This window comes from Hyaloscypha bicolor (genome assembly GCF_002865645.1).
Source record: "Hyaloscypha bicolor E unplaced genomic scaffold K444scaffold_49, whole genome shotgun sequence".
NCBI lineage: Eukaryota > Fungi > Ascomycota > Leotiomycetes > Helotiales > Hyaloscyphaceae > Hyaloscypha > Hyaloscypha bicolor.
In genome coordinates this window covers 450,530-475,887 of record NW_020194551.1, presented here as the reverse complement: position 1 = coordinate 475,887, position 25,358 = coordinate 450,530, and the positions used below count along the sequence as shown (strand labels likewise).

At 44.1% G+C, this 25,358-nt stretch overlaps 6 protein-coding genes across 6 annotated transcripts, besides 1 other annotated feature; 5 read left to right on the top strand and 1 right to left on the bottom strand.

Annotated features, from left to right (window-relative positions):
• Nucleotides 1-474: 474 nt before the first annotated feature.
• On the top strand, nucleotides 475-4,475 carry K444DRAFT_556078 (uncharacterized protein; the record flags this gene model as incomplete). Its single annotated transcript, XM_024876730.1, has 4 exons — nucleotides 475-499; nucleotides 573-2,247; nucleotides 2,297-3,061; nucleotides 3,115-4,475. Coding segments are annotated over 4 exons (3,766 nt in total), but the record flags the coding sequence as incomplete, so codon positions are not given.
• A 3,275-nt stretch (nucleotides 4,476-7,750) lies between these two features.
• K444DRAFT_522202 (HET-domain-containing protein) lies at nucleotides 7,751-9,085 on the bottom strand (the record flags this gene model as incomplete). The annotated part of the gene is made up of 2 exons (XM_024874190.1): nucleotides 7,751-8,236; nucleotides 8,399-9,085. Coding segments are annotated over 2 exons (1,173 nt in total), but the record flags the coding sequence as incomplete, so codon positions are not given.
• Nucleotides 9,086-9,967: 882 nt separating this feature from the next.
• Nucleotides 9,968-10,303: a sequence feature (Protein overlapping with rRNA (K444DRAFT_522235, PMD63833.1) was converted to a misc_feature.).
• A 693-nt stretch (nucleotides 10,304-10,996) lies between these two features.
• Nucleotides 10,997-11,272, top strand: K444DRAFT_522233 (uncharacterized protein; the record flags this gene model as incomplete). The annotated part of the gene is made up of 1 exon (XM_024874193.1): nucleotides 10,997-11,272. A coding segment is annotated over one exon (276 nt), but the record flags the coding sequence as incomplete, so codon positions are not given.
• A 4,599-nt stretch (nucleotides 11,273-15,871) lies between these two features.
• On the top strand, nucleotides 15,872-16,576 carry K444DRAFT_626519 (uncharacterized protein; the record flags this gene model as incomplete). Its single annotated transcript, XM_024882663.1, has 2 exons — nucleotides 15,872-15,996; nucleotides 16,084-16,576. The coding sequence occupies 2 exons, from the start codon at nucleotides 15,872-15,874 to the stop codon at nucleotides 16,574-16,576; spliced, it is 618 nt and encodes a 205-aa protein (XP_024740735.1).
• Nucleotides 16,577-19,882: 3,306 nt separating this feature from the next.
• Nucleotides 19,883-20,329, top strand: K444DRAFT_499485 (uncharacterized protein; the record flags this gene model as incomplete). Its single annotated transcript, XM_024873328.1, has 2 exons — nucleotides 19,883-19,923; nucleotides 20,092-20,329. Coding segments are annotated over 2 exons (279 nt in total), but the record flags the coding sequence as incomplete, so codon positions are not given.
• Nucleotides 20,330-23,037: 2,708 nt separating this feature from the next.
• Nucleotides 23,038-23,684, top strand: K444DRAFT_715121 (uncharacterized protein). Its single transcript, XM_024888344.1, has one exon. It carries the CDS (start codon nucleotides 23,098-23,100, stop codon nucleotides 23,350-23,352), a length of 255 nt encoding a protein of 84 aa, XP_024740733.1. The 5' UTR covers nucleotides 23,038-23,097; the 3' UTR covers nucleotides 23,353-23,684.
• The last annotated feature ends 1,674 nt before the right edge of the window (nucleotides 23,685-25,358 follow it).

The window sequence follows — 25,358 nt, the reverse complement described above, 5'->3', positions numbered from 1 at the left end:
ACAAGCCTTCGAGCCCGGATTTGAGCCTCACTGGGCTTTGAACGGAACACCGGGGATCGTAACTTGGAGCCTACCGCTCTCGGTTAGTTTCCGGTGCGATTGGTACCGATGCCTAATATTGACTCATGATGTGTCGCCCAACCATTCGCCCTAATCTCAGCCCTCTTTGCGGCTACCAATTATGAGGAGTGTCCCACCCCCCACTCTCCACATTTGTTTCACATGCAGTGGGCATTGCATAGGCAGGTTTTTGAGCACACTCTGGTGACTCTTTTCGAACTAGCTTACTTACCCTCGGCGAATGTTAATGATCATGGCTCGTTATATCTTAATGGGGCCGTAGACACCCCCCGGAGAGACGTTTAAACTTCAAACATCGAACATTATTGCTCTATTCGTTCCTTGCTATAGCGTGGTCTAGCTATTACTCTCTTTTAATTAAGCATCTATAGCGTAGACTATGGCTGCTCTCGAAATGGCAGTCTCAACGGCAATAGAAGTATATTATCCGTCTAAGCAACTTGTGGTACTCCCCTTGAAAAGACTTGAATAGCTGACGCTTTACAATCTAGTTAAAGTGCACATGGTGCCGAGAGCCCGTTTCTTTCTATGGCACTTCCAAACATGCAAGGAAGTGTACAGGATGCTTAACGACAAAACTTTATTGTTCGTCTTGTGACACAGACAACTGCTCAAAACCAGTTTGCGGGGAGCATCCCACGTGCTGGAAACAACATGTAACCGGACTTCCTCCACACGAGAGAGCAGGCCACCAAATGGCCAACCCCTTTCCCTCGTTGTTTGTGGAAGCAGTGATGCATTCAGAGAGCAATGAGCAAACATTGCAACGTCTTCACGAGAAAGATAAATTGGCCCGTTGGTTCTCAGTGAAGATGGACGAGGAATGCCCTGAGCTTTGGCTATATGATCGATTCATTCGACTCTGTGATCCTGGGAGAACAGGAAACCGAGATACAGAGAACCACTACCCGACTTTTGTCTCCTTCATTGGGAACACTTCTGCCGGAAAATCAACGATTGTCAGGGCTATGCTTTTACTTGGGCTTCTTAGCTCTTCGGGAGAAATGAGCAACGACTCAGTAGCCAAAAGTCTGGATCTGGTCAGGGAAGCTAAGGAAGGAGACCGTTACATGCCCGTACCAAGATCTGGAAATACCCAACACATGACAGACCCGACAACCTTTGGAGTGCATCTATATCCAGATGAAGACCCCGCGACAGGGTTGGTAGGACCCTGTGTTGGTCCAAATGCCCCACAAGCAATATCTTCGCAAGTAGCCCGGTTTCCATTGCTCTTTGCTGATTGTGAAGGGTTCGGGGCTGGTACCGCGACCACCAACGCCATGAGACTCACCGAACGGCAAGAAGAGGATGAAAGCGCTGAAGCGGGCAAACCTGGAATTATCAAGCTCCCGATCATCGCTCCTTGTTACAGCAAGGACAGCAAGAACGGAATTGACTTATTCTACGCTCGGATATTGTACGCCATTAGCGATGTTGTCGTCTTCGTCACCAAGAGCGACCAAACAATCAAGGTGGATCTCATTCGAGTTTTGGAATGGGCGTCTACCGCAGTGAGGAAGTCATATAACCAGCAATCACGGAAAACACTCATCATTGTCCGGAACATGGAGCGAGCATCTTCGGAGTCGGAATACAGTACGGAAACGCTAGAGAGACTCTACCTTCGCAGTTTCGGGGACCAAAAGCTTTGGGACGACTCTCCTGTCTTGAAGAGTTTCGTCGAGGAACACAATCTCTTAGTGCGCCCCGAATTGGTTATCCAGGATAATGACCAACTCTACGATGCCTTATTCCAGAAGATCGAGTGCTGTTACATTCCAGATAAGGGTCTCCATAGCGTCGCTCCAGAACGTGCCCAGGAGGTATTCAACCACTTCAAAGCGCTCCGGCAACAAATCACGATTGCGGCAGAGGAAGAGCAGAGGTTGAGATCCCGTGAATTTGCTCAATACAACGTACCCACATTAAGTCACATTCTGACCCAGGTCTTCGAGCACTTCAGAACATCGGAAGATCCATTGAATTTCTACCTTGCCGCACGGCGCGATAATCCAACGCCACGGAATATATCGCAACACATAGCGAACTTCTTGAGACTTGCTTTGGAACACACAGAAGAGACTACAGTCGTAATCGAAGACATGATTGTGGATGCCGCTTCATTAATGTTCCTTCTTTATGTCCGACGGAGTCACTCAGATCGTGAGTTTATCATTTCACCTCATTTTCCATTCAAGTCTGACCTTCAAAGCATCCGCCTTGAACCCCTCAGATATGTTCGAACATGATTTGGGCCCCTCTTGGTCGAGCGGCGTCGACATGTACCTATCCGAATACGAGAAGTGTACGTTTAGATTCTCTACTAGAGATGGAGGTTCAGTTCACTGCACAGTGCGAGGAAGATCATGTCACAAAAATCACATCTGCTCCCTCGATCCAGGAACAACCGAGTCTACAAAGACGATAGAAATCAAGGGAGATTTTGAATACCGACGCTCTTGGAGCGATGCAAATAAGGAAGAGTGGCTCCGCAATATCAAGAGGAAATTCAAGGAGATGTACAATTCTGTATTTGGCAGCCGACCAGAGTCGCCCCCTAAAAATTCCAAGCGTATCCTGGAGCTCCGACAGAACGTTCACAGGAAACACAATTCTGTATGGAATAAATTGCGAAGCAACAAGACATGTCTGTCATGTCTGCAGTTAGTCTCGGATCACGTGTTGCCTTGCGGTCATTCTTACTGTCCGCGCTGTGTCCAGGAAATTGGGCAACCTTCACGCTCTTTCGAGTGTGCTTTCGATATGTCAGCTTGCACACTCTGTGGAACTCATACCCACAACGGTTCTCACCAAATACAACTTAAACCAAGATGTGCTGGAGCCAGAGTTCTTACTCTTGATGGGGGCGGGATCAGAGGTATTGTAGAACTTGCATTGCTTCGGAGTCTTGAGAAAGAGGTTGGTTTGGGAATTCCAATCCGTGAACTGTTTGATCTCATAGTTGGGACAAGCACAGGTGCGTTATAAATATCATCAGGTTAGGACCTGTACACCGACTTACTTCGTTAGGTGGAATTATTGCCCTTGCTCTTGTGATGTCGAGCGACCCGATAGATGCCATGATCAAATTCTTCGAGCAAGCAGCACACGCCACTTTTGGAAGATCAAGAACCTTCTCGAATAGAATGACCCGAGCTTTGTTGATTCTAGGGAGGTACGAAAGCGAGTATTCGGCAGCTCCTCTAGCCAGCGAACTCTCCACGTTCTTCGGAGAGGCTAGCTTATTCGCACCCGCGAGATCGAGAAACTTTCAAAGTACAACTCGTGTTGCAGTGACCACTGCGCGAGATGAAGGAGGAACAGAATGCATCATCGCAAATTACAATCGACCACTAGGCAACTGGACAAGATTCGAGCGAGAAGATGACGCAGAAAAAGACATGAAGGTTTGGGAGGCAGGTCTTGCAACTTCGGCTGCCCCCTTCTATCTTCCGCCTTTCCGGAAGCAAAACGCAGACTACATCGACGGAGCAGTCTTTGCAAACTGTCCAGCAAAAGTGGCAATTGAAGAAGTGGGCAAGCTCTGGCCAAACGAGGGAACCTCACTTGACATCCTTCTCTCCCTGGGAACTGGCCACCAGACAAAGAAAAAGCCAAAAATCCCGAAGGCAATAAGATACGGCGTCTTTATTCCCATCCTTCATATGTTTGAGCGCCAGATGGACACGGAGAGGATCTGGGCCGAGCTTGTACGTAGCAGCAATGGCAATGTGGAAGCCAGACTCCATCGTCTGAACCCCGATATCCAGGGGCAAGCTGGGGACTACGTAGACATAAATCATCACAAAGAGCTCGAGCACTTGTTGGACTCTGTGGATGAATGGGCCAAAACCACTGGAGCTGCTCGCATCGAACAGATCAGCCACGTCCTGATAGCCAACCTCTTCTTCTTCGAACCAGATCCGGAGAACGTCCCGAATGATGGCATCCTTCTGTGTGGCTCGGTGAGATGCCGCCTTCAGCACGAGAGCCAAGCGGTGCACGTTCTGTTAGAAAAAAAGGTTGCAGGATTTTGGCACGCCACGGTCACAAAAGCAGAAGTTCCTGAGATACAAGCGCTGACGAATGGTCGTTGGAGGTCCATCAGAGATGTTTCTGGAGGCAGTAGTCGACCATCAAAAATGGTTGTTGAGGAGGGCAATACGGAGAAGTTTCGACTGAACTTTCAAATCTCGCCGCAAGGGGGTAGTGCTTCGTATCAAGTGTTGGCGGTGCAGCTTGTTGGATCACCGGACAAAATTCCGATCAGTGGCTTTCCTGCTACCTTGGAGGAATTGAATCAAAGGTCAAAGGCCGAATGGCTTCAGTAGTATTAAGAATTTTTAATTTTTAATTTTAACGTCGCTTTAGTAAGAAAATCATATAATTTTAAGCACTATTCGGATAGGAATAAGTAATAGTAATTAGCTTAAAATGTATATTTTATTATAATTAATAATATAAATATTAAAATATAATTAAATATATAAGTAATATTTTTTTTTAGTAAAAGTTATAATTATTATTTTTTAAAAGTAAACTTATTTTAATATTAATATTAATTATATATAAAAACTTAATTTATATATAATATAATATATATAACTAATATTATTTCAATATTTCAATAATCTATAATATATATAATATAGTAGTAGATTTAAGGAAAGGCCTAAGTCTTATACTTAATATATAATATACCTTATTTTAATTATATTTAATTATTGTCTTACCTTCTTCTCTCTTAACTTCTTTAAAATATACTCTTTCTCTAGTCTCGAGTTCTTAATTTTAAAGTATTTTTTTAAATCGTATTTTTAATAACACTTTATTATTTAATCTTATATAAAAGAAAATATTAAAGATAAAACTATAAGTTTAAAGAATATTAAAAGTAAAAAAGTATTATAAAAATAAAGTATATATTTCTTTTTCTTTTTTATTTATATAACTTATTATATTAATATTTTTTAATTAATAAAGATATATTATTAAATTAGCTTATTAAAATATGAACTTTTTTATAACTTTATTTTTACTTTTAAATTATATAATTATAAATAATATACTTTCAAAATCTAAGAAGATTTAAACTAATATAATAATAGACCTATTTAATATATTGCCGCCTTTACTCCTCCTATAAGTCCTAAAGGTTAGCCTTAACTTGTAATTATTATATAGCTTACAATGCGCCTCGGCTACTATAGACCGCATTTTGCATGAGAGTAGTATCGCTACTAAGGTCATCGAAGGCATTCTATCCTTAGGATCTACTCTTGTAGTTAGACTTAATTATATCCATCTTTAGTACTCTTGCATGCACCCTCTAATTTAGTACAAACTTATAAAACCAGCCAGTCACTCGCAAGCGACTGCAAAATATCGTAGCGGGCTGTGTAGGCCACTCGCGCGGGTTTAAGTTGCGATTAAAGATCTTACTATCTTTAGAGCTACGACATGATAAACGCAATTTTATATGCTCCAAGGTACGAGTAGGTAAGTCTGAAATCAGACACCCCGTTCTCAGCCTTCTATATCCTCGATCCTCGATCTCGATCTCATCCGAGGCTCAACTACTCGATTCACCTGCCCGAACCTCGTCCAAAGAGACCGGCGGCTGAGATTTAGGGAGCAGCTTTTGCAAGTCCGCGTGCTCGAATCTCTGCATTCTCGATTGGTGAGTGTTGTCAAAAAGCGGCAACGACAAATCCGGTTCTGAGAACCAAGGAACCAATTATGAAACCCCGGATATGAGTCTGGCCCACCGCTCTGTGAATAAAGTCACGTGCTATAATATAAAATACTGATAATATATATTGAATTAAGGGATTGTTAACCACATATAACTATAGACTAAGGAGAATTGGGCTGTCTCAGTAGTCCAGAATTACTCCAGCCTCAAAGACTCAAAGTTTATTAGATCTAAGGGGTGAAATCGTAGTCTTTACATAATGCATAGACGAGAACGCGATTCTCAGTTCTTGGTTCTTGTTTTACAAGTGTCAGCATTTATTATTCGTGAGTCAAGTCAAGTTCCTGGACCTAAGTTATGATGTTTTTAATATATTACTGCTCTTCTACTGTGAGAATTGATTTAGTCCTTAACTTCTGCCTTCTCCTAACTTTTTCCTTCTCCTAAATTATTCTTTTGAAAAATTATTTCATCTCCTTAGGAATGGCTTCTAAAGTAAAAGAGAAAAGCACTATAAGCTAGCTAAGCCCTATAGTTCGATATTCGATTCTCGGAAGTATTTAGAGAATATTCTTATTCTCTAAAGTACTTTGTATGCAATCTTGTATTCTTTTACTGTTTGAAACTTAAGCGGTAGTAGAAAATACAGCTATGAAAAGGACAATATCATCTTCTGGCTACTTCCCAAATACCTCTCTGAAATATCGTTGGTCAATAGAGCTCAATGGCTTGCTTGTCAATATCCTCCTCTGCCACTTCCACTAAAGCACGAATGTGCAACTTTCCAATCCCAATGCGGCCGTACTTGTTGCTGAGCCGGCCCGCGGAAACACTTTCAAGCATCAAAACATTGTACAGACACCAGCAAAGGCTTGGATCATATGCCTTGGGATCGAACCACTCTCCTGCACCCGCAATGGCCATATTCGCGGCATTAATCGCCGGTGAGCCAGGTTTGCCACTGTAAGCCGCACGCTCTGCATCCCAGGCTGGATCTTCCCTACCTTCCTTCAGGGTTGTTTGAGATATTATGAGCAGGATGCATTGGCGAGGTATCTCGGAGAAGAACTTTGAACCTGCTCCATCCAAAATGATTGTCCCAGCATGAGCTGCACGCTTTCCGAGAACTTGAAGGTATCTCTGGTCGTTGGGGTGATTCTTTGAAGACACAACCTGGAATCTAGCAACATCTCCACTGATATGTAGGCAGCAAGTATCTCGATTGATAGGTATTGGGTTATGGAAGAAAGGTTCCATCGGGTGACAGAACCAATGATGGCGATCTCCTCCTTTTTGCGTATAACAGATCTGACCGTCTATAAGGACTTGTCGTAACCATCCCTCTCGCCCCGTCCACTCAGCCGATGGTGGAGCGAAATTCTCATCAGGTAGCTTTCTCAGCTTATTCAGAGGATCCAACCATTCAACTTTCGAAATCGTGCGCTCGGATAAATTCTTAATCTCGAGAAATTCAACAGGGCCAATCCATCCCATCCATGACCAGGAAGGGAAGATGCAACGCTTCCTTGGTGCAGAATTAGGAGGTAGGGCTGGCCGGCCAAACCTGCCAGAGATACGTGCTTTCAATGCCTTGGCTCTGCTGAGGAAGCCATCAGAATTTGGGAGCGAGCCTTGAGAATTTAGCTTGTCTTCGTCAGCGAAGGACTGGATATCAGATTCCTCCTCCACAATTGAACCGATTCGCTGCTCTCCTTTCATAATGACCCTTCGGGACCTATCTCCAGGTGGCATAGGACCTAGTTGTCTGGGTGTTCTTTGAAGAAGCCTTTGAGCGAATGACGAGGTAGGCCAATCTTCCGTAGCGGTTTTAACTACCTCCACAGAGCTAGAAAGTGGCGATCGTCGTTTAAGTGCCTGTTTGGATGTCCATAATAGTCCTAGAGCAAGTCCTGAAATGGGAATCCCAAAGACGACCTCGGAGCTGCCAAACAAGATATGGACAAGCTTGTTAATACCCCCGAAGGCATTTTCAATATCAGAAACAAAGGAGAGTTGTCGACTAGAATATTCCTTGACCATCTGAGCGTAGACGTTGATGTTGACTTTTTCCCTTAGTTCGATTCTATAAGCCTCGTTTCTTGTAGCGTCACCAGAATTCAAGTACCGTACGTGCGTGGGATCGTGAGGGTTGAGACCACTATCAGCTTGGGCTCTGCCGTGGTCACATTGAAAGTAGAGCTGATCTTTAGTAAAGATAACTAGACGACGTGAGAGCAGCCGCTCTTGATAAGTCCATGCCCTCGTATTCCAGTGTGATAAATCAACAGACTGTTCAAAACTCGGCGACATATTCGCCAACGTCAACCCCTGTATGACCTTCAGGCCCTGTCGAAAGCGGAACTTTTCAGCGCTGAACCCTGGAAGTCCAACATCGGCATGATCCCCAGCAGCAGCAACAATAGTCAAGACCGCTCCTCGGTAGATGGCTTCCATTCCCTAACCAGCATGTTAGCTTCAAGTTTTCGTCCATGTTTTGAAAATCGAACGCTGGCTTCAGAGCTAGCCAGAGAGCTGAACTCTGATCGCCGCTCCAGAGGCACGCTCTAGGAGCTTGGCTCTTTAAAAATTTGTAAGATCAGAGGGGACACTGTAACGAACCTTTAATTGGTTGTGCTTGTCCTCGCTATCCTGAGTGATACACATTGAATCAATCCAGAGATATCTCTCCCCGAGCTCTCGACATAATTCAATGGCATCGCATATTGTCTTAGGAAATTGTCCAAGCTCAATACTACCTTCTTGCTCAAAGAGAGCCTCGGATCTTCTTGTGAGCAATGACAAATTCATTCCTCCCCAAACATAGCTTAGCGCCAGATAGCGACAGCCTTTTGGAGCTTTGACAATGCGGCGACGGTGCACATCGATGACTTTAGAGTAGAGCTGAAGTTTTTCGTGAATATTTACCCGAGATGATTCTTCCTCATTTAGTGGCACGTTATGCTGACACTCTTCGCAAGAGTCCAGCCATTTGAGTAAGCGCCAAAACTCATTGTCTTTTGGGTTCGCAACCGGTGATTGCGGCAAGACGTGGATCGTGAATATCGAAAAGCAAGCCCACGTAGCCGTTCCTTCTCTTGTCGATACTTCTAGTTGAATGATAGCTGGTCCTTGTCTAACCTGATAGTTTCTCAGAATAATCTTACCGTTACTAGTTATCGCGAAATTGTCCAGCCACAGGTCAACCTCCTTGTGGCGAAGTGCCTGAGTCGTAGCATTGGGTGAAATCGTTTGCCAGACTAGCCTACAGAAGCTGCAACGGCTCTCCTTGCGTTCGATATCTTTCATTCCTCCAAGCCTGATACCGAGAGTGAGATAAACCTCTTTTCCCTTCCATCTGATCGCGGTCTCGTTGAGAATGATACGGAAAAGGGCGGTGAAGTCCAATTGATTGCAATTATCGCACAGCCTATGGTCCGGATTTAATATTCGATTTGCTCTTATCTTCTCCTGGTTCACAAGCCACGGATAGTCCTCTGGCTCCGTACTAGATCCCCAGGGGTTGGGTGACTCAAAAGTCCAGCCATATTGCCCAGCACTCTCGATGATTGGCATATTCGATTCGATAGGCTGAAAGGTGATGATCGGCAACAATAGATAGATTCCGAGTTGGATTATAGGGAGTCTTATTTGTGATACTGGGTTTTGAATGAGGTTGCGATGCACAGGGCAGTGCCCTGTTGAAATTAGGGGCCTGAGGCCCCCAATAGGCTTAGTAAGCCCTGGAACCGAACGCCATGGGGCTGTGTACTAGCTTAATACCCTGTCCAGCTGGAATACCCTGTATAGCTGGAATCGGTTCAGCTGGTATAGGGATTTAGTGCATGTGATTTAGGGGGTTCAGGGCTATATATACGGGCTACTTACCACTGTAGAACAGTAGTCAATTCAGTATCGTTTACTTGGTTTACATTGCAAGCACGTGACCCTAGCTTTATTACTTAGCTAGTTCAAGATGCCCAAGGTCGACACCCGGCTCAGCTGACTTGCAGGGAAGGATTTGATTGGTTGGTTGTATCTAGAAAGCCTCTTGCTCGTCGACGAGACTTTTCCGTTCTGCGCGCGTACAGTACCCGTTCAGCTCAGCTGCGCACTTTTGTTGACATGGCAAGAGGCCATTTCTGTGTCGCCTTTGCATTTCCGCGATTTTCGATCTCGGCTCAGCCTTAGTTACTCCGGTCCACGTGCCCAGCTGGGAGGCGCCATCGGCCGAAATTTAGGTAACGGGTCTTTTCCAGGTCCACGTGCCCAATTCTGCGTTCTCGATTGGCAAACGTTTGTAAAAAGCGGCAACGAGAAAATCCGAATTTGATATTTGGCATAGATGATGAAATAATCAATTGACTGGTACATACGACCACAGACTGAGGAGAATTGGGCATCCCGTCCGCTCTGCCATACACAAGCCTCAGATCGGCAGATTAGTAGTTGGGTGGGTGACCACCAGCGAATACCTGCTGTTGTATGTTTTTGCTTAAGCCCTATTTTTGCCCCATTTCTCAACATCCTGCTCCGCGAGGAGAGAGGAGCAGTACCAAACGTGCTTTGATGACCTTCGTGAGCTTTGGTTTCCTTCTTTCCGTCAATCTATTTTTGCTCCACTTTTTCCCCGCCACCCCGAAACTTCTCGTCTGCTTCCCTTCCATAATCGTGCGTCAGGACTTGCACTAAATCCCCTACGTCCCTGCGGGTTTAGTGCGTATCAGCGATACGGTCAAAAATCAGCGATACGGTCATTTTTTTTACTATTATATCGATTTTAATTAATTAAATATTAATACCATGGCCAAATTCGACCCAGAAGAAGAGAAAAGGATGGCCCAGGCCTCCGATTTCTATACCAGGAACCTATACGTCAAAAAATCTACGATTGCGTATTAATTCAGGGTCAAATTACGCCTCTGGAAAGCGCATTTGGCTGGCCGCATACCACAAAACACTAAAGGGGGCCTCAACAAGGTCCTTAATCCTAATCAGGAGGAGGCCCTAAAGCAATTTATCGATTTTATAATCTATTTAGGCCATAGAGCTAATCTCAAGATAGTATAGGCGGCGGCTAATAAGATCCTTGGGGACAGCGCTTCCACCTACCAAGTAAACCGCCTATAGGTATAACGATGGTTCAAACGGAATAAATCATGGTTTAAAACCCTTTGCGCAAAGATACTAGTATAAGAGCGGAAGGCGGTATATTGAAAGGAGGATCTGGAAGAGCATTTTACGGAGTATTATGGGATATTAGAGAAATATGGGATCTACTTTGAAGACGTATGGAATATGGATGAAACGAGCTTTTATATCGGCGTTTTGAATAGAAAGATCATTATTATATACCTTAATACGAAAGCTATCTATTTGGCAGATCCCGATAATCGAGAATCACTTACTGTAATCGAAACTATATCCGCTAGAGGGCGAAGCAATTATACTATTCCTTATTTTAAAGGGGGAGATCCTAGTAGAGGCATACTTTAATAATGATCTGGATACCGAATTAGTCTTTGCTACGAGCTCTACTAGGTATATAAACGATGCTCTAAGCCTGAAATATATCAAGTACTTCCATAATCAGATATATCGACATATATAAGGCAAATAGAGGATATTGATTTTTGACGGGTATAGCTTCTATACTTTAGACAAGTTCTTATATTATTACTAGTCCTATAAGATCGTCCCCTTTTAACTACTACCATATAGTACACATCTCCTTTAACCGCTCGATATTGGCCTCTTTCAACCTCTCAAGTACTAGTATTAAATCAGTATTTATGATAAGATTTAGTATAGTAATATTATTTATACCAAGCTTGATTTTCTAGGGGTATACCAGATAGTTTATAGGAGGATATTCAAGTATAGGACTATTATTAGTGCCTTTACCAAAGCGGGCCTATTAGGACCTAATATAATACGGTATACATACGAGAAGCTAGCTTAATTCGAACCAAAAGAAGGTTTGTTAATTAGTAATTTATATAGTAATATAGGCTAATTTTATAGTAGACAAGCAAATCGAGCCTCTATCCCTGCGAACCCCTCCATTATTAAAACCCTTCCAAAACCCCCCTACCTCTGCAAATCGTACGGTATATAATACCTATATATATTAATATTTGGACGATTATTTTATTCTTGTAAAGGATAACGAGGAATACGCTCTTATACCAAGTTTTTGGAGATCTTGGAGGGTATACTAGAAGTTGACTGAGCCTAAGCTAATTAAGGCTGGGCTAATTATGGAAAGAGAGCTTGCAAGGGAGAAGGCAGTACTCCAGGAATAGTATAATAAGCTAGATAAGGAGGGCAGGAAGTATGTATAAAAGTATGGAGTTATATCCAAGGGTTCGGCTATATATTAAATCGCATATTACAGAGAGTCTCTCTTTACTCCTGAAGAGATAGATACTAATACCTACCTAAATCGCCGAATCAGGGAGACTAATACCTATATTACAAAGCATATTACTGGTAAGCTTCTATACAGGAGACGTACTCGGGGGGAAATAGCTCCGTACGATTTAGGGAAGCCTTTTGGCTATAGGGATAAACCACTATTTGTTAAATATGGTGAAACTGGTCTAAAGGCTTACTACCAAAAATTAATAGCAAAATGGGCGGAATAGAGGCAAATCGATTGCAAGATAGAGCTCTTTCATGCGAATAAGATAGATTTTAGGCTAGCTTCTCCCGGATACTAGGAGAAATGGGTTGGTGAGTTTGGTGATATGCGGGTAGAAATGCTTGCTAGGAAGCTTGGTTTTGTTAGACTACTACCCCCTCCCCCTTCATTTTATGATAATGGCTTTGGTCATATAGTCAGATTGGAAGCTAGTGGAGAGGAGACTATTATTGGGTATACGATTTAGGATGTGGTTGTTCTGTAATTAATTGATTTCTAAGTTAGTAGTATTTTGGGGGGGGTCGCCGGTGAGGTGAAGTGTATAATATTTCCACCATTTTTTACTATATGCATATGTAATGTGAAAGTAAGAGAATTTGATTTATTAAATATAGTATGAACTCCATATAAACTGTAAAATATTTTTCTCTGATTTTCACTAAAATTAGGAAAATTGGTATTCTAAAAAAATGACCGTATCGCTGATTTTTGACCGTATCGCTGATACGCACTAAACCCGCAGGGACGCAGGGGCTTTAGTACTAGTCTCGACGCACGATTAAGCTATTTTAATATATTCTCTATAAAATAGTTAATAATAATCTTTAGAAGCTATTTAGATATAATTTTAAGAACTTTATTTATTAAGGGAACTTTAATAAATTCGTGGTAAGGTGAAGTGTGTAATATTTCCACCATTTTTTACTATATGTATATGCAATGTGAAAGTAAGAGAATTTGATTTATTAAATACAGTGTGAACTCTATATAAACTGTAAAATATTTTTCTCTGATTTTCACTAAAATTAGGAAAATTGGTATTCTAAAAAAATGACCGTATCGCTGATTTTTGACCGTATCGCTGATACGCACTAAACCCGCAGGGACGCAGGGGCTTTAGTGCTAGTCTCGACGCACGATTAGTCTTAATCTTGGACTTTTCACGTGATATCGACCTTACCCCTATTTATGCGACAACCGAAACTCCTTCACAACCACAGAGACCGATGGTGTACCACCAACTGAGGCTGTATCGCATGAAGTTTCACTAGTAAACGCTGAATCAGGAAAGTTCTTAGTAAATTCTAGATCGAGGGCTTTGAAATGATCGGTCCAGCAACTGATACATTCTCCTTTTCCTGCCTCGATTTGAATCAATAGCACGCCTCAGCTTAATCTTCCCATAGTCCAGGCTACCAGGTTTCATTTTGGAGAGAAGCTCCGTCCGCTAGCATCTCAGTCACGGCCCACGAGTAGAAAGCCACAATGCGGCGCTTCGGCTGTCACAGTGACGAGTACCATAATTGCTCGCAGTTTAACAAATTTTTGCTCATTCTCCGATATCTCCAAGGCCAGCGAAGACGGACCTCTCTGCCTGTACGGGGCGCTGGCTACGAACTGTCGACACTTTTAACAAGTATTCGACTTAGCTGAAGAGTGGACGCAGTCACCGAGGTGACTAGTTAAGGTGCTATAGCTTGCGAAGCTATATACGTTATCCTCCTTGTATCGACACAACTACGAGGTTAAATAGCCACTGTAACGTGGCCTTCTGCCCGTAGCTCGAACCTTTTTACGCTTTTACAACTGGCTACTTTCCAAACGACGACTACGAGGGTACAAGGGATATAGCATTTGAGTACTCGGGGGAGGAGGGGAGGTAGACGCTCAAGTTAGACGATCGGGCTCCCGCAATAGCCTCTTGCGACAGGTCCTTCGTCCTTAATCGATCGGGTCAAACGAGTAGAGGATACCTTGCAGATATAACCCGAGGATACCGGCTGCGAGTACTACTACGTTATATCTTCTTGGGGAGGGTACAAGTCGGGAGGGGAGTAGACGGGCGGGAATCTATTAGAATTGGTATCGAGCGTAGGGCTGACTCCTAACCAGCCGTAGAGAGTCCTATAATGAGAGCTGGCAATAGTACTACATAACTTGAAATGCTTTCAAAGGTCTATAGGGGCACTGTAATACCGCGGGATTAGGGACCCGGGATTACTTGTAATGGGGGGTCTTTTTCCCCTTGTGGTTTTGATACCTGTTACAAGTAGTACTCTATTTGTAATTCCTATATGCTTAGCACGTCCCCATACCCCACGGGAGGTCGGCTCACGCCCACGGACATAAATAACTATCAAATCAAATCAAATCAAATCCGATATCTCCAAGCTTTCGTGTTTAATCTACAGTAAACCAAACTCCGCCACGTCGCTGCGTGTTGTGTATCTCCATTTCACCTCCCCTAATTCACTCGCAGACCACCCAAAAACTCGAGAAAGTCAAAGCTTCGCCGCATTGCATTGACCAAAGATGGTCCACCCTAGAGAATCCGGGAGCGCCATGCCAATAATTCCGGATCTGGTGTGAGCCGTTGGCGGTCCAGTTCTGTGGCCAATCGGCTTCCTATTTTCCGTGGACGAGCACCACAAATAATACAGCCCTGCTTCCTTTCCACGAGACTTCCAAATTCAACCCATGGATATGATCTCAAGCCAGCCCAAATCCAATCATCAAACCCATAAACGTTATCAAACACGGGTTGTTTATAGTCCGTCATATCTTGACAATATTCGTCCTGTTTCTTGCATTTTTAATGACGATACTCATGAAAGAACATTTTCTCGCCTTCCTTGCATTGAGAATGGATTGAACCATGAGACCGTTTTGGCTTTTTCGTGATGCTGCGACGCAATTCTTGGACACCTGGCTCCTGTACTCATCCTCAGGACTTCCTTTGAGCTTGACAGTCCCCCTGGAGCATGATTTTATTGATTGCAAAAGGGTCAAAAATGCCGAGAGCGTTGAAGTGTCTGGTCGATCCTTGGTAACATTGCATCGTACGTCGTAACATTAACAAGATGGCCAGGCGCATTTCTCTTAGCTCTTAGACGTATATCTGCGTCCTCTGCATTCATGAGATGGGCACAAAAGTCTAGAAAAATATAGAAAGCTTACCTCTCAATCTGAGATCGAGAAATATCTAATCAATCGCTTCTTGGAATCCTGGTCTCGAGGTGTGTGAACCGCTGATGCTCGCTTGAGTCGAGACATCTCGTCGCATTGCCACCTTGGTGACAAGAAGAAATATGGAAAAATGCCGCCGCGACTCGAGAAGATTATCCCCCAAATGATTCATGTGGGAAATCGCCACTCGAGTCGCTCTTGCATTCACCACCACTCAGTGACGCAAGGTCAAAAATGCCGAAAGAGTCTCTCCAACTTGACGGCACCTTCCTTCAACGCAAAAAACAATAAACTACACTCGCAGCTTCCCTTCTTCCACATCTTAATCCCCCAATAAAACTCCCAATGCACTCACCCATCTCTCGCTTTCAATTCCAAGTTCCTTGGCCCGTCACTACAGCATCTCAATTATCAAAAATCACAACATCCACAATCCAAACATCGACTTAGACTGCAGCTATCGCTGCTATCATATCTATCTCACTATGCCCTCGCGTGTTTACAGCACCGACGAATGGATCGCCATCGAAGAGCTACTTCGCATGGCCTCGAACGCACAAACGCCACGCACCGATAGCGCAGAAGTTCAGCGTTGGAAAGGATTGTTCGAGTATGTACTGGTACTTCTTCTCTAAATGACCCACACACCCTTGTGCATTTATCTTCAGAGTTCACTCCCAGCTGACTAAAAGACCAGGTACAGCCACTTTGAAGCCATCTACCTCCTCCAGGAGTTCCTCAATGACGTTAACCGATACCGTATGGCAGACTCCGAGTATGAGCTCATGGCTGCCGTTCTCGCCGCGAACGGCCACTCTCGCCTTTCCTGGGAGCATCTCAATAGTCTCAAGCACATGCTGGACACGCAAACTAGGCCGACAACAGATCGATGGGGAAATTCTTGGACGTTGCTTAGGTTGGGTGGCTTTTTGACCTTTGTTGAGAGAGTTATGGAGATTGCGAAACTGAAAGTGAAGCCAATATGTGAGCAGATGGTTGGGGGAAATGGGGAGGCTATTATGGTGGCTTGGGTGGATAACTATTCCATGGGGAAGATTCATGAGTGGGTTGACCAAAGAATGGTGCCGGTTCGGGATGCTGCTTCGCGTTTGAAGAAAGCTAAACAGGCTGCGGAGGATTCTAATAATGGGGTTGGAACATCGGTAGACAAACCCACCGCACTGAAGTGATGGTTCCGCACTACAACATAAGATGGAGAAGGAGGAACGATATGTTTACAGAACCTGAACTTTACAGGCAAGAATGATTCCACAATTGTATCCATTCGCCAGAATGGATTGCCACAACCCGATTATCTGTCTTTATTGATCCGTGATATGTGATACCCCAGAGCAGACGACTCGACTCCAAGCTTCTGGAAACTTCCCCAGACTCTCGTACAACGGATGGTAACAGAGTGAAATTCCAACGCAAGATTTGAACAACCTTGTACAGATCTAAGATCCACTATAGTTTCTGTACTGACTCGTGAGTCGTGTCACACCTAACTCCAAGCTCTCGGAAACTTTCCCCAGAGTCTCGTGCCCACGTTGACATCAAAAGAAACGTTCCAGAACATTGAATACACTACCGGCGGCTTGGCTTGGTCAGATATTACTCGAGCTCCCGCTTAAATGCACGGCCCGCTTAAATGCACGCCTAACCAGAAAACTAAAATATTTAATTATAAAATAACCACAAATTATATTTATAGAAAGTAAGTTATTATAGAATTACTAGGTACTCTATTTTTGTACTTTATATTAATTTTGTAATAATTTTATAATTTTATTAATAATATTTATACTTTTTTGAGAAATAAGTAATTTATTAAAAGAATTAATAACTTTTATAATAATTATAAATCTTATAAAATCTTTATATAATTATTCTTAAAATAATTTATATTAAATTTCATAGCTTAAATATAATCTTTAAATGCCTTTTGAAAGAAGAAATATAATTTTAAAGTTTCAAAATTTTCAAAATTTAAGATTTATTTTTATTTTTTAATATAATTTAGAATAATTTAATTTAAAGGAAATCTTTTAATTAAATTTTCTTACTATAATTATAAAAGGAGTTCAAGAACTTAAAAGTATAAAAAATACTTATTATATATATAATTTAAATTTATTATTTAAATTGTTATATATTAATTAAAAATAAAACAAATATTAACTTTTAAATATAGTTCTTGCCTTATAAGAAACTTATATTATTAAAAATTATTAATAAATACTTATTTAATTTAAAAATTATTAAAAAAAACTATAATATTTTAATATATAAAAGGTTAAAAATTAAATAAAAATATTTTTAAGTTTTTTAAACTTTATATAAGTAATATAAGCTACCCTATTTAAGTTTAATTAATAGCTTTTATTTAAAACTATTATTATTAATAATTTTTTTATAATTTTTTAAAAATTAAAAAAATTAAAATTTCAATTACTTAATAATATATAAAATATAAATCTTTTATAAATAATTATATATATTAATATATAAAACTAAAAAAAATTGAAGTTATATTTTTAGATATTTTATTCTTATATAAATTATTTTTTAAAAATATTTTTTCAAGAAAAAAATTATATCTTTTATAAATCTTTAAAATAAAGTACTTATATTTACGATATTATAATTTTTAGGATTATATTATATTGCTCTTACTATTTTTATATATTATATTTCAAGAAGTAAGTTTTTTTATTAATTAATATAAAAGTTATAAAGGTATTAAAAGTATAAGTTTTCGCGATTTTCTATGCAATTCGGCCGTGCATTTAAGCGGGGCGTGCATTTAAGCGGGAGCTCGAGTACCTCTGCGCCAAAATCCGATGAATCGAGCTGAAGATAGTTTCATGGCTTGCATAAGGGGGAATGACATCCACTTTCACATCGGAGAAATATGAAATTGGTGCAAATGATGCCTTGGCACCAGCCAAGACAAGCTGCATTTTCCAGGAGTCAACAGGCTTTTCAGGAAAGACGTCCTTATGTGATCTCAAGATACTAAAGCCAATGGGGAAGCTAAACATCATGGCCTTATGGATACACTGGTATTTTAAGGTTTTGCCTTTGAACCAAGGGTTTGAAGTCGAACCCCTCTCCGCGGTTAAATGTCCTCCCGAAGATCTGGTCAGGGGGTCACAAATACGAGAGAAAGCTTGGACGCACAAATCGCAGGTGCATTGGCGCTAAGCCTGTTCCTGAAGATATTGGTTTTAGCGCTCTGGAGGCACCGTATCAGCACCCCTCGCTTGAAACTACTTACCTCAGAGAATTGGCCAGTGACAACCAGTGACCACCTCCAACGCGCCGCTGAAATCCTTCGAATGAGAGCATGGGAAAGTTACCCCGTTCGGGAGCAGGAAACAGAAGGAAGTCCTCCTACAGTTCTGAGATGCTGTGTCCCTCTTTGATCAGCAGCTGCAGATGAGGTTACCGTTTTTCGTGGTGCTTCTGCGCGTGATAGCAGAGTTGCATATCACGCGATGCTACCTCGACGCGTTGGTGGATCTGCAGCAACACACGATCCTCACCCAGCCCCGGGCCGACCAACGGTCCAGCACACATCGCGTCCGGATTGGGAGTTAACTCATCTGAGACAAGGGATGATCCTCCGATCAGAGGGGCGGCTTCTTTCTCTTTTCTCTCTGGTGTCTTCCTTTAGCGCCTCCGCGTTATGTTGTTCCGCGAGGGTGGCGGTCATCACCACTAAATATAACGCCTCAAGTGCGGATTGATTCCCAATTCAGGATGGAAGTCTTGTCTGTTCACCACATGTTCAAGCAAACGGCTGCCAGAGCGGACGCCCTCGTCCAGATGCCACATGCGCCAACGTTTAGGTCTGGAAACGGCGAGCACTTTCTTTGACCCCAAGGCGGAGCTAGCCATTTCAATATCCAGATCATGATCTATCTTCCCTCATTCCTTTCACCTCGCCGTCGCTGTTAATCTGCCTTGCGAACGTCGCTCATTACCTTGTATCTTTTCTGATACGTCCTGTCTTTCATGTTGGCACCTCTTCAGCACAAACCCCCGCTATCACGACCATCCCTGCAACACTTCAGATTTTCCGGTCTCGAACGTGGTCCGATCCAGTTGAAACGCGACCAAAGGGGCCTACTCTGAGCCCAATCTGTATCTGCAAGACGCAACAGGTTACGATTCACGAAGTTCCTCTGTAGCGAAACATCAAACGGTTGTACAGGCGCCGTACAGACGATTCGAAACAAGCACCACAGACACTGACAGCGGGCACGAACACCGTCCGTGCGGGACTAGAAACACCCTCAGCTCACAATATAACATTGGCAAAACTTCCCAATTTGAGTTTTGATCGTCCTTTTTGATCGTCTGGTGTCGCGGCTTGCATAAACCTTTCGTTCGTTTGTCAACGCTGCGCTGGGCTGCCGACTGGCTCGAGGCCCCGGAATATATATCGTCATTGCATGTGTCGGCATCAATCGGCATAATTTTAATTCATAATGGGGGCTTTCGGTTCGATGGGAACGGCGGCAATATTTGGGTGAGTTGGAAGCATTTGTGCAGTCGAGTATGGTGCTGAAATTCGAAAGGATTGTTTTAGGATGTCTGGTTGGGCTTGCATTTATAGCTGGGCTCATCAAGTTATGTATAAAAAAACAACGGTTGGTCATTCGTGGATTGCGGTAGGATTTCGCTGAATGCTTTCTAGGCTGGAGAAGAATACGAAAATTGCTGAAATGGAGGCTGCGATGAAATCAACAGATAAGGAAAAATTAGTTCGCCGAGAGAAGAAGCTTGGAGAGGGAGATTTGTTTGGCGTGAGAGCACTTGAGCATGGCTATTTCGGTGGTGTTGCGCAGTCGAGACCCAGCTCTCCTACGCCTTCGTACAGATTAGCACCAAATACGGCGTTGGTAGATTGGAGCAAGGCACCGAAGCCTGGATCCTCCTCAAGCAGTCTCGTGGATTATCCTTCGAGCCGGAATGGGAGTGTTTCTTCACTCCCGATGAGCATCAATCTACAGAAACACAAACCTTCGCCTCTACGATTACAGCCTTCAGATGCCGAGTTGAGTGGGAGAAGGAATCATGATCCTGCAAGCGTTGGAGGAATGGGTGGAGCTTACCTGCCACCATTGCCCTCACCACGCTTTAACAGAAGCGTGACACCTTGTTCCGACTCGGGGAAACCAGACGGATGGGTCAATCCACTCGACGTTCATTTCACGAGGCCGTCCACCCCAGTATCATCATCCAGACCAACATCATACCTGCCGAAGATGGACTTTCCAGATGATATTATCAAAAGTGCCTTACTCGTACCAACACCTGATGGGTCTGTCGCTGGACCAAAATCAGAACAGGCTTCCATCATCAGCAGTGAGGTTTCGGTTCCAGCTCCAGCTCCAGCTCCAGCCCCTGCGGCTCCCGAATCTCCGCGCAAACAGTCTCCAACTTTCACTATATTTCCTCAAATGCCATCCAGGGCTGCAAGGCAATCGGGAAGATCCATCTTCCCAGCAAATGATGACCCACAAAGACCGCCCTCTCGACGAAGTCCCACGGAGAGCAAGTTCGACTTTCAAGTTCCCCCAGTGCCGTTAGATAATCTTCCTCCTCAAATGGCGACAATCAACCCCAACCAGTTTCCCCAGGACACCAGGAAATGGAACCCTGGATCGCCAATCATTCGGGATTCTATCGTCAGCAAGCAGCGTGTCTCTGTCTATCGTCCTGCCCACGCAGTTGGAGAACCACAAAGTGCCGCGAAACCCCGAAATCGACCACATAGCGTAGCAGCCTCAAGCATATACAGCACCCGCACCTCAATCGTCGACGAACCCCAAGACGACCTCCCCAAATCCCACACCCGATCATCATCTCGTGACACAGCCGGCCGAGACCGCAGCCGCTCCTCCCACAAACGCTCCTCCTCCGCACACTCCCTCTCCCGAACACAGGACTCTCTCCGCCGCCATAGCAGAAAGCAATCCACGGACACGCTCCGCTCCGACAAACGACGAAGCCGACAGCGAGACCAGCTCCACTTCGACCCCACGCAGGCGCTTCGCACACGAGCAGGTTCCATCCAAGGCCGAACCATCGACTTCGACCACCCACGCGAATCGCCCTTCTCAAACGCAAACGCGATCTCCACGCACTCGGCCACCTCCTCCATCTCCAGCACCTCCTCGTCCTCGTCCCTAAAACTCAAAGCCCCGCAACCCTCCCACGAAATCCAAGAAGATCCGATCCCGCAAGTGCCAACCTTAAACATCTTCAACCTTGCCCCAGGGCCCGATCGCTTCTCCCTTGCGGGGTTTAGTGGCAGGAATAGAAGCGCGAGTGAAGCGAGCCAGGGCAGTATTGGAGAATTCTATGATGCGTATTATAGACAGAGTATCATGGCGCAGAGACAGAGTGTCGCGGCGCAGGCGAATGCGATTAATCTTCGCAGCTCAGGGCTCTTGATTCCGGGGAGTGGTAACCAGCAGTTTGAGAAGGGGAGGAAGCCGCCGCCGCCGCCGTTGAGGTTAGGGCCGGGCAGTATTGGGGGTGGTGGGTTGGCGGGCGAGACGATCATGGAGGTTGTTAGTCCGGCGCTGAGTGTGAATGTTCAGGGGGGAGGAGAGAGGTTCCCGAAGATGGCGTTTGTGGAGAATCAGCTGATTTGACTTTGAGTCGAGGAGGTGGTTTGCTATGTCTATATGACGGGGGTGGGGATATGTTAATTATGGGAGGATGCAAGGTCGGTTGGATCTCGGACTTGGGTGGGAATGGAATGGATGGGGCTTTGGGCGGACATCTCATGATCGACAGGATATATGAGATTGGTTAGATGAGCTCCAAGTAATATAATGCATTGTTCAAGTCAAGCTCCGCGCGAGTTGCATGTGCTACCATTTTGTATGGGCAACCTTGAGAATTTTTATATAGATGACTCCCTTATATTGTAACTGATAACTTCAAGCCATTTATGCGAGCTTTGGGAGGGACGGGACTCTTTTGTTTTTTGATCTTCTCGGTGAGCAACGATCTTGTATAGGCGACTTTTTTCACTGTGTGGGCGACCTTGCTAATTTTGACACTGGTGACCTCCTTTCCCTATACTCGACATTTTTATGCTATTTATACGACTTTTCCAGTGGTTTGAATTATTTTGTATATGTGACTATCTTCGTAGCTGGCAGTTCTAGCGTGCCAAGAAGCGTCGGCGTCACCATCAGCTGAGGGTTCCGCTTCTTATTTCACATCAAAAAACGTATACATCTCATTACTCACCATTTCAAGTCGACGATATCAGTGCTGTTTGGTCGATACTCATGACTGCTCTTTCTAGGCAAGGAATTAGAAATGCCGCCAGAGTGAAGGAGACAAGCTGAGGAGGTAATGTCAGAACTGTCATCAACGGAAGATCAAATACGACTTGCACTCTGCGGGATCACCATGCATGAAGTGCTCAGAGAATGGCGAGACGTGTGAAGCCAGGACAAGGAAAGCGTACGCGTAGGTTGTACGAACCGCATTGGTTGAATATTGAACTGGAAGCTCATTTCATCTCATAGGCCGAGAAAGAAATTTGCACTACACTCGTGGAGGCCTACAGTACTTCAAGTTCTTTCATCCACTTTTCCAGACCACCAATGCCCAGTAATTTCTGAGGAGATATAAAAAGAACTGTGTTCAACAAATCAGCCTACTTCTCCTATGGCCCATGTTTTCTGTCTCTGCAAGTTACATTTCAGAACCTCTGCTCAATAGAGCGGAGTACAAGACCCACAAAGAGTTCAAGGAAGACATCGTCAAGCGAGAAAAACTTCTCTTTGATCTCAGCAGCGAGAACGACAAGATAATCCTCATTCAATCATCCCCTCCTCCTCGGTTTCTGGTCACAGGACGCAGAGGGCGCAAAGCAAAGTTGGTATTGGCCTGGCATCGCCGCCAACATCGCGCAGACCATTGGCCTTGATCGAAACCTGGATGGGAAAGGGAAGAGAAGGGATGAGGCGATTAGTGAGAGGCAGAGAAGGCTGTGGAGGGACCTTTGGTGGAGCTGTTTCCTGAGAGATGCTTGGCTTGCTTTTGGCATGGGAAGGCCAGTGAGGATTAACACCGAGGATTGTGACTGCCCGATGCCGATAATTGCAGATTCCTAAGTAAATTTCCGGAATGTAGTGCTCAGCGGGAAGGATGTTTCTACAAAGAATTCGGTCGAGTTCGCCAATCTTTAGCTAGGGCTTCTTAGGGTCAGTGAAGGACTGCACAAAGTTTTGAGGGTTCGATATCGTGGCAACGTACCGCCTTCTCAGATCGAGGCCCTGAAGAATGAGCTTGCTCCTCGATTCGAAGGACGCCTGAACTCAACCTCGACTTCCATCACAAGTAACATGCCCTTCACAGTCGCAACCCGCCATCTCCAGCTCCACATCTTAGCTGCACAGATAGCGCTGTTTCGCCCCGACACCGACAGGAAGTCACCAAAGTTCAAGACGCAACAAATGCGGTAAATGGCCGACGGGACTTCAGTGTATTCGGCTCTGACGGTAGTGCCTCTCCTCTGCTTGTGTCGGCTATGTTTACCAATTTGATGATGGTTCGAGAGGGAGGCACAAGGTGAAGCTAGGGAGACATAACTTGGGCTTTAGCCTTCTGTTCCTCAAACCTTTGGAGGACAGTTATCCTGTTGCCGCAGTTGTTCATCGATTATTCACAACAGCTCTTGCTGTGGGGAAGAAGAGAAAGAAGAGTGAGGAAGTTGTCGCTGCAGCGAGACGTGTAGCACAATCAGCAAAAGAACTCTCGCCTGGTAATATGGGGAGTGCGATTATCGATGCGAATTCGGAAGGCTCGAGCTTTGGATAAAGCCCGAGTGGTTTTGCGTTGCTTCCTATCCAGGGCCCATGGTTTGACGTGGGACTGAACGAGACAGATCAGTGGGTATTACCTGACAGTTGTGCTTCCATTTTAAATCTAACTAAATGTAGAAATCTTTCATCGATGAACCTTAAGCTGGACGCCACGCAGAGTTTCTTTGGATCTGAGCTATCGAACGACTTCTCGAACTTCATGGATTCATATTCAAGTCATTCGTAAGTTTGAAGCCTAGGATACCGTAGTGAAGTCCATCTAGGTCAGATCTCTCATCGTGGCATCAATTCTCTCCATTTGGTTGTAGAAAAGTCCATATATGAAGCATTCCGATCGAAAGATGTCCCAGAAATTTGTATTTCAATCAGACACAATCGTCACTGCAATTGTCTCCCACCGCTTCAAACACACCACCAAAAACTCGGTACCCGGTTAACCAGCCTTCAGCAGCCGTTAACTACAAATTCCCACACCAACTTCAAGGCGAATTCTCTTTCGATATCCTACGATTCACAAGTATCCAAACACGCAGTTTCCGAGATTCCAAGCCTCCCTCCACCCTGCTTTAGTCCGCTTCAAAATACCCTAAAAGTACAACACTCATCTTCGTCGAATCATCGGCCATCAGATTGTCCACATTTCTGACACTGCCGTCCAGTCTTCTTTTTATCCTTGTACCCAATTCTTGCTCCAAGACTTCATACCAATTCGCGAGATCGTCCAAGTTCCCTTCCTCTTCCCTGGGTCATTGTATATCGTTTCACCAGGCATTGGAGCTCGATTATTGGAAGTGGAAAATAACTTCGAGGCGTCGTCTTGCCGAATGTCATCTCCTAGAGCAACCCAGAGAGATCCCTTAGCGAGAGCTTTGGGATATCTTGCTGGGAAACTTATCTCTTTGAACAGAAGTCTGAACGGATATTACGTCATTCAGAATCAGGATCACGTCACGAAGCCAATTTTCATGGATCTATTCATCTCATGTTATGTTAGCCAACGCTAAGGAAGGAGGGTTGACTTACCATCTGAAGCCAATATGACGAAATCAACTTTTCATTCGGATGAGGAGGCCGAAGCCGAACGAAAACTATCTAAACAATCTAGTTA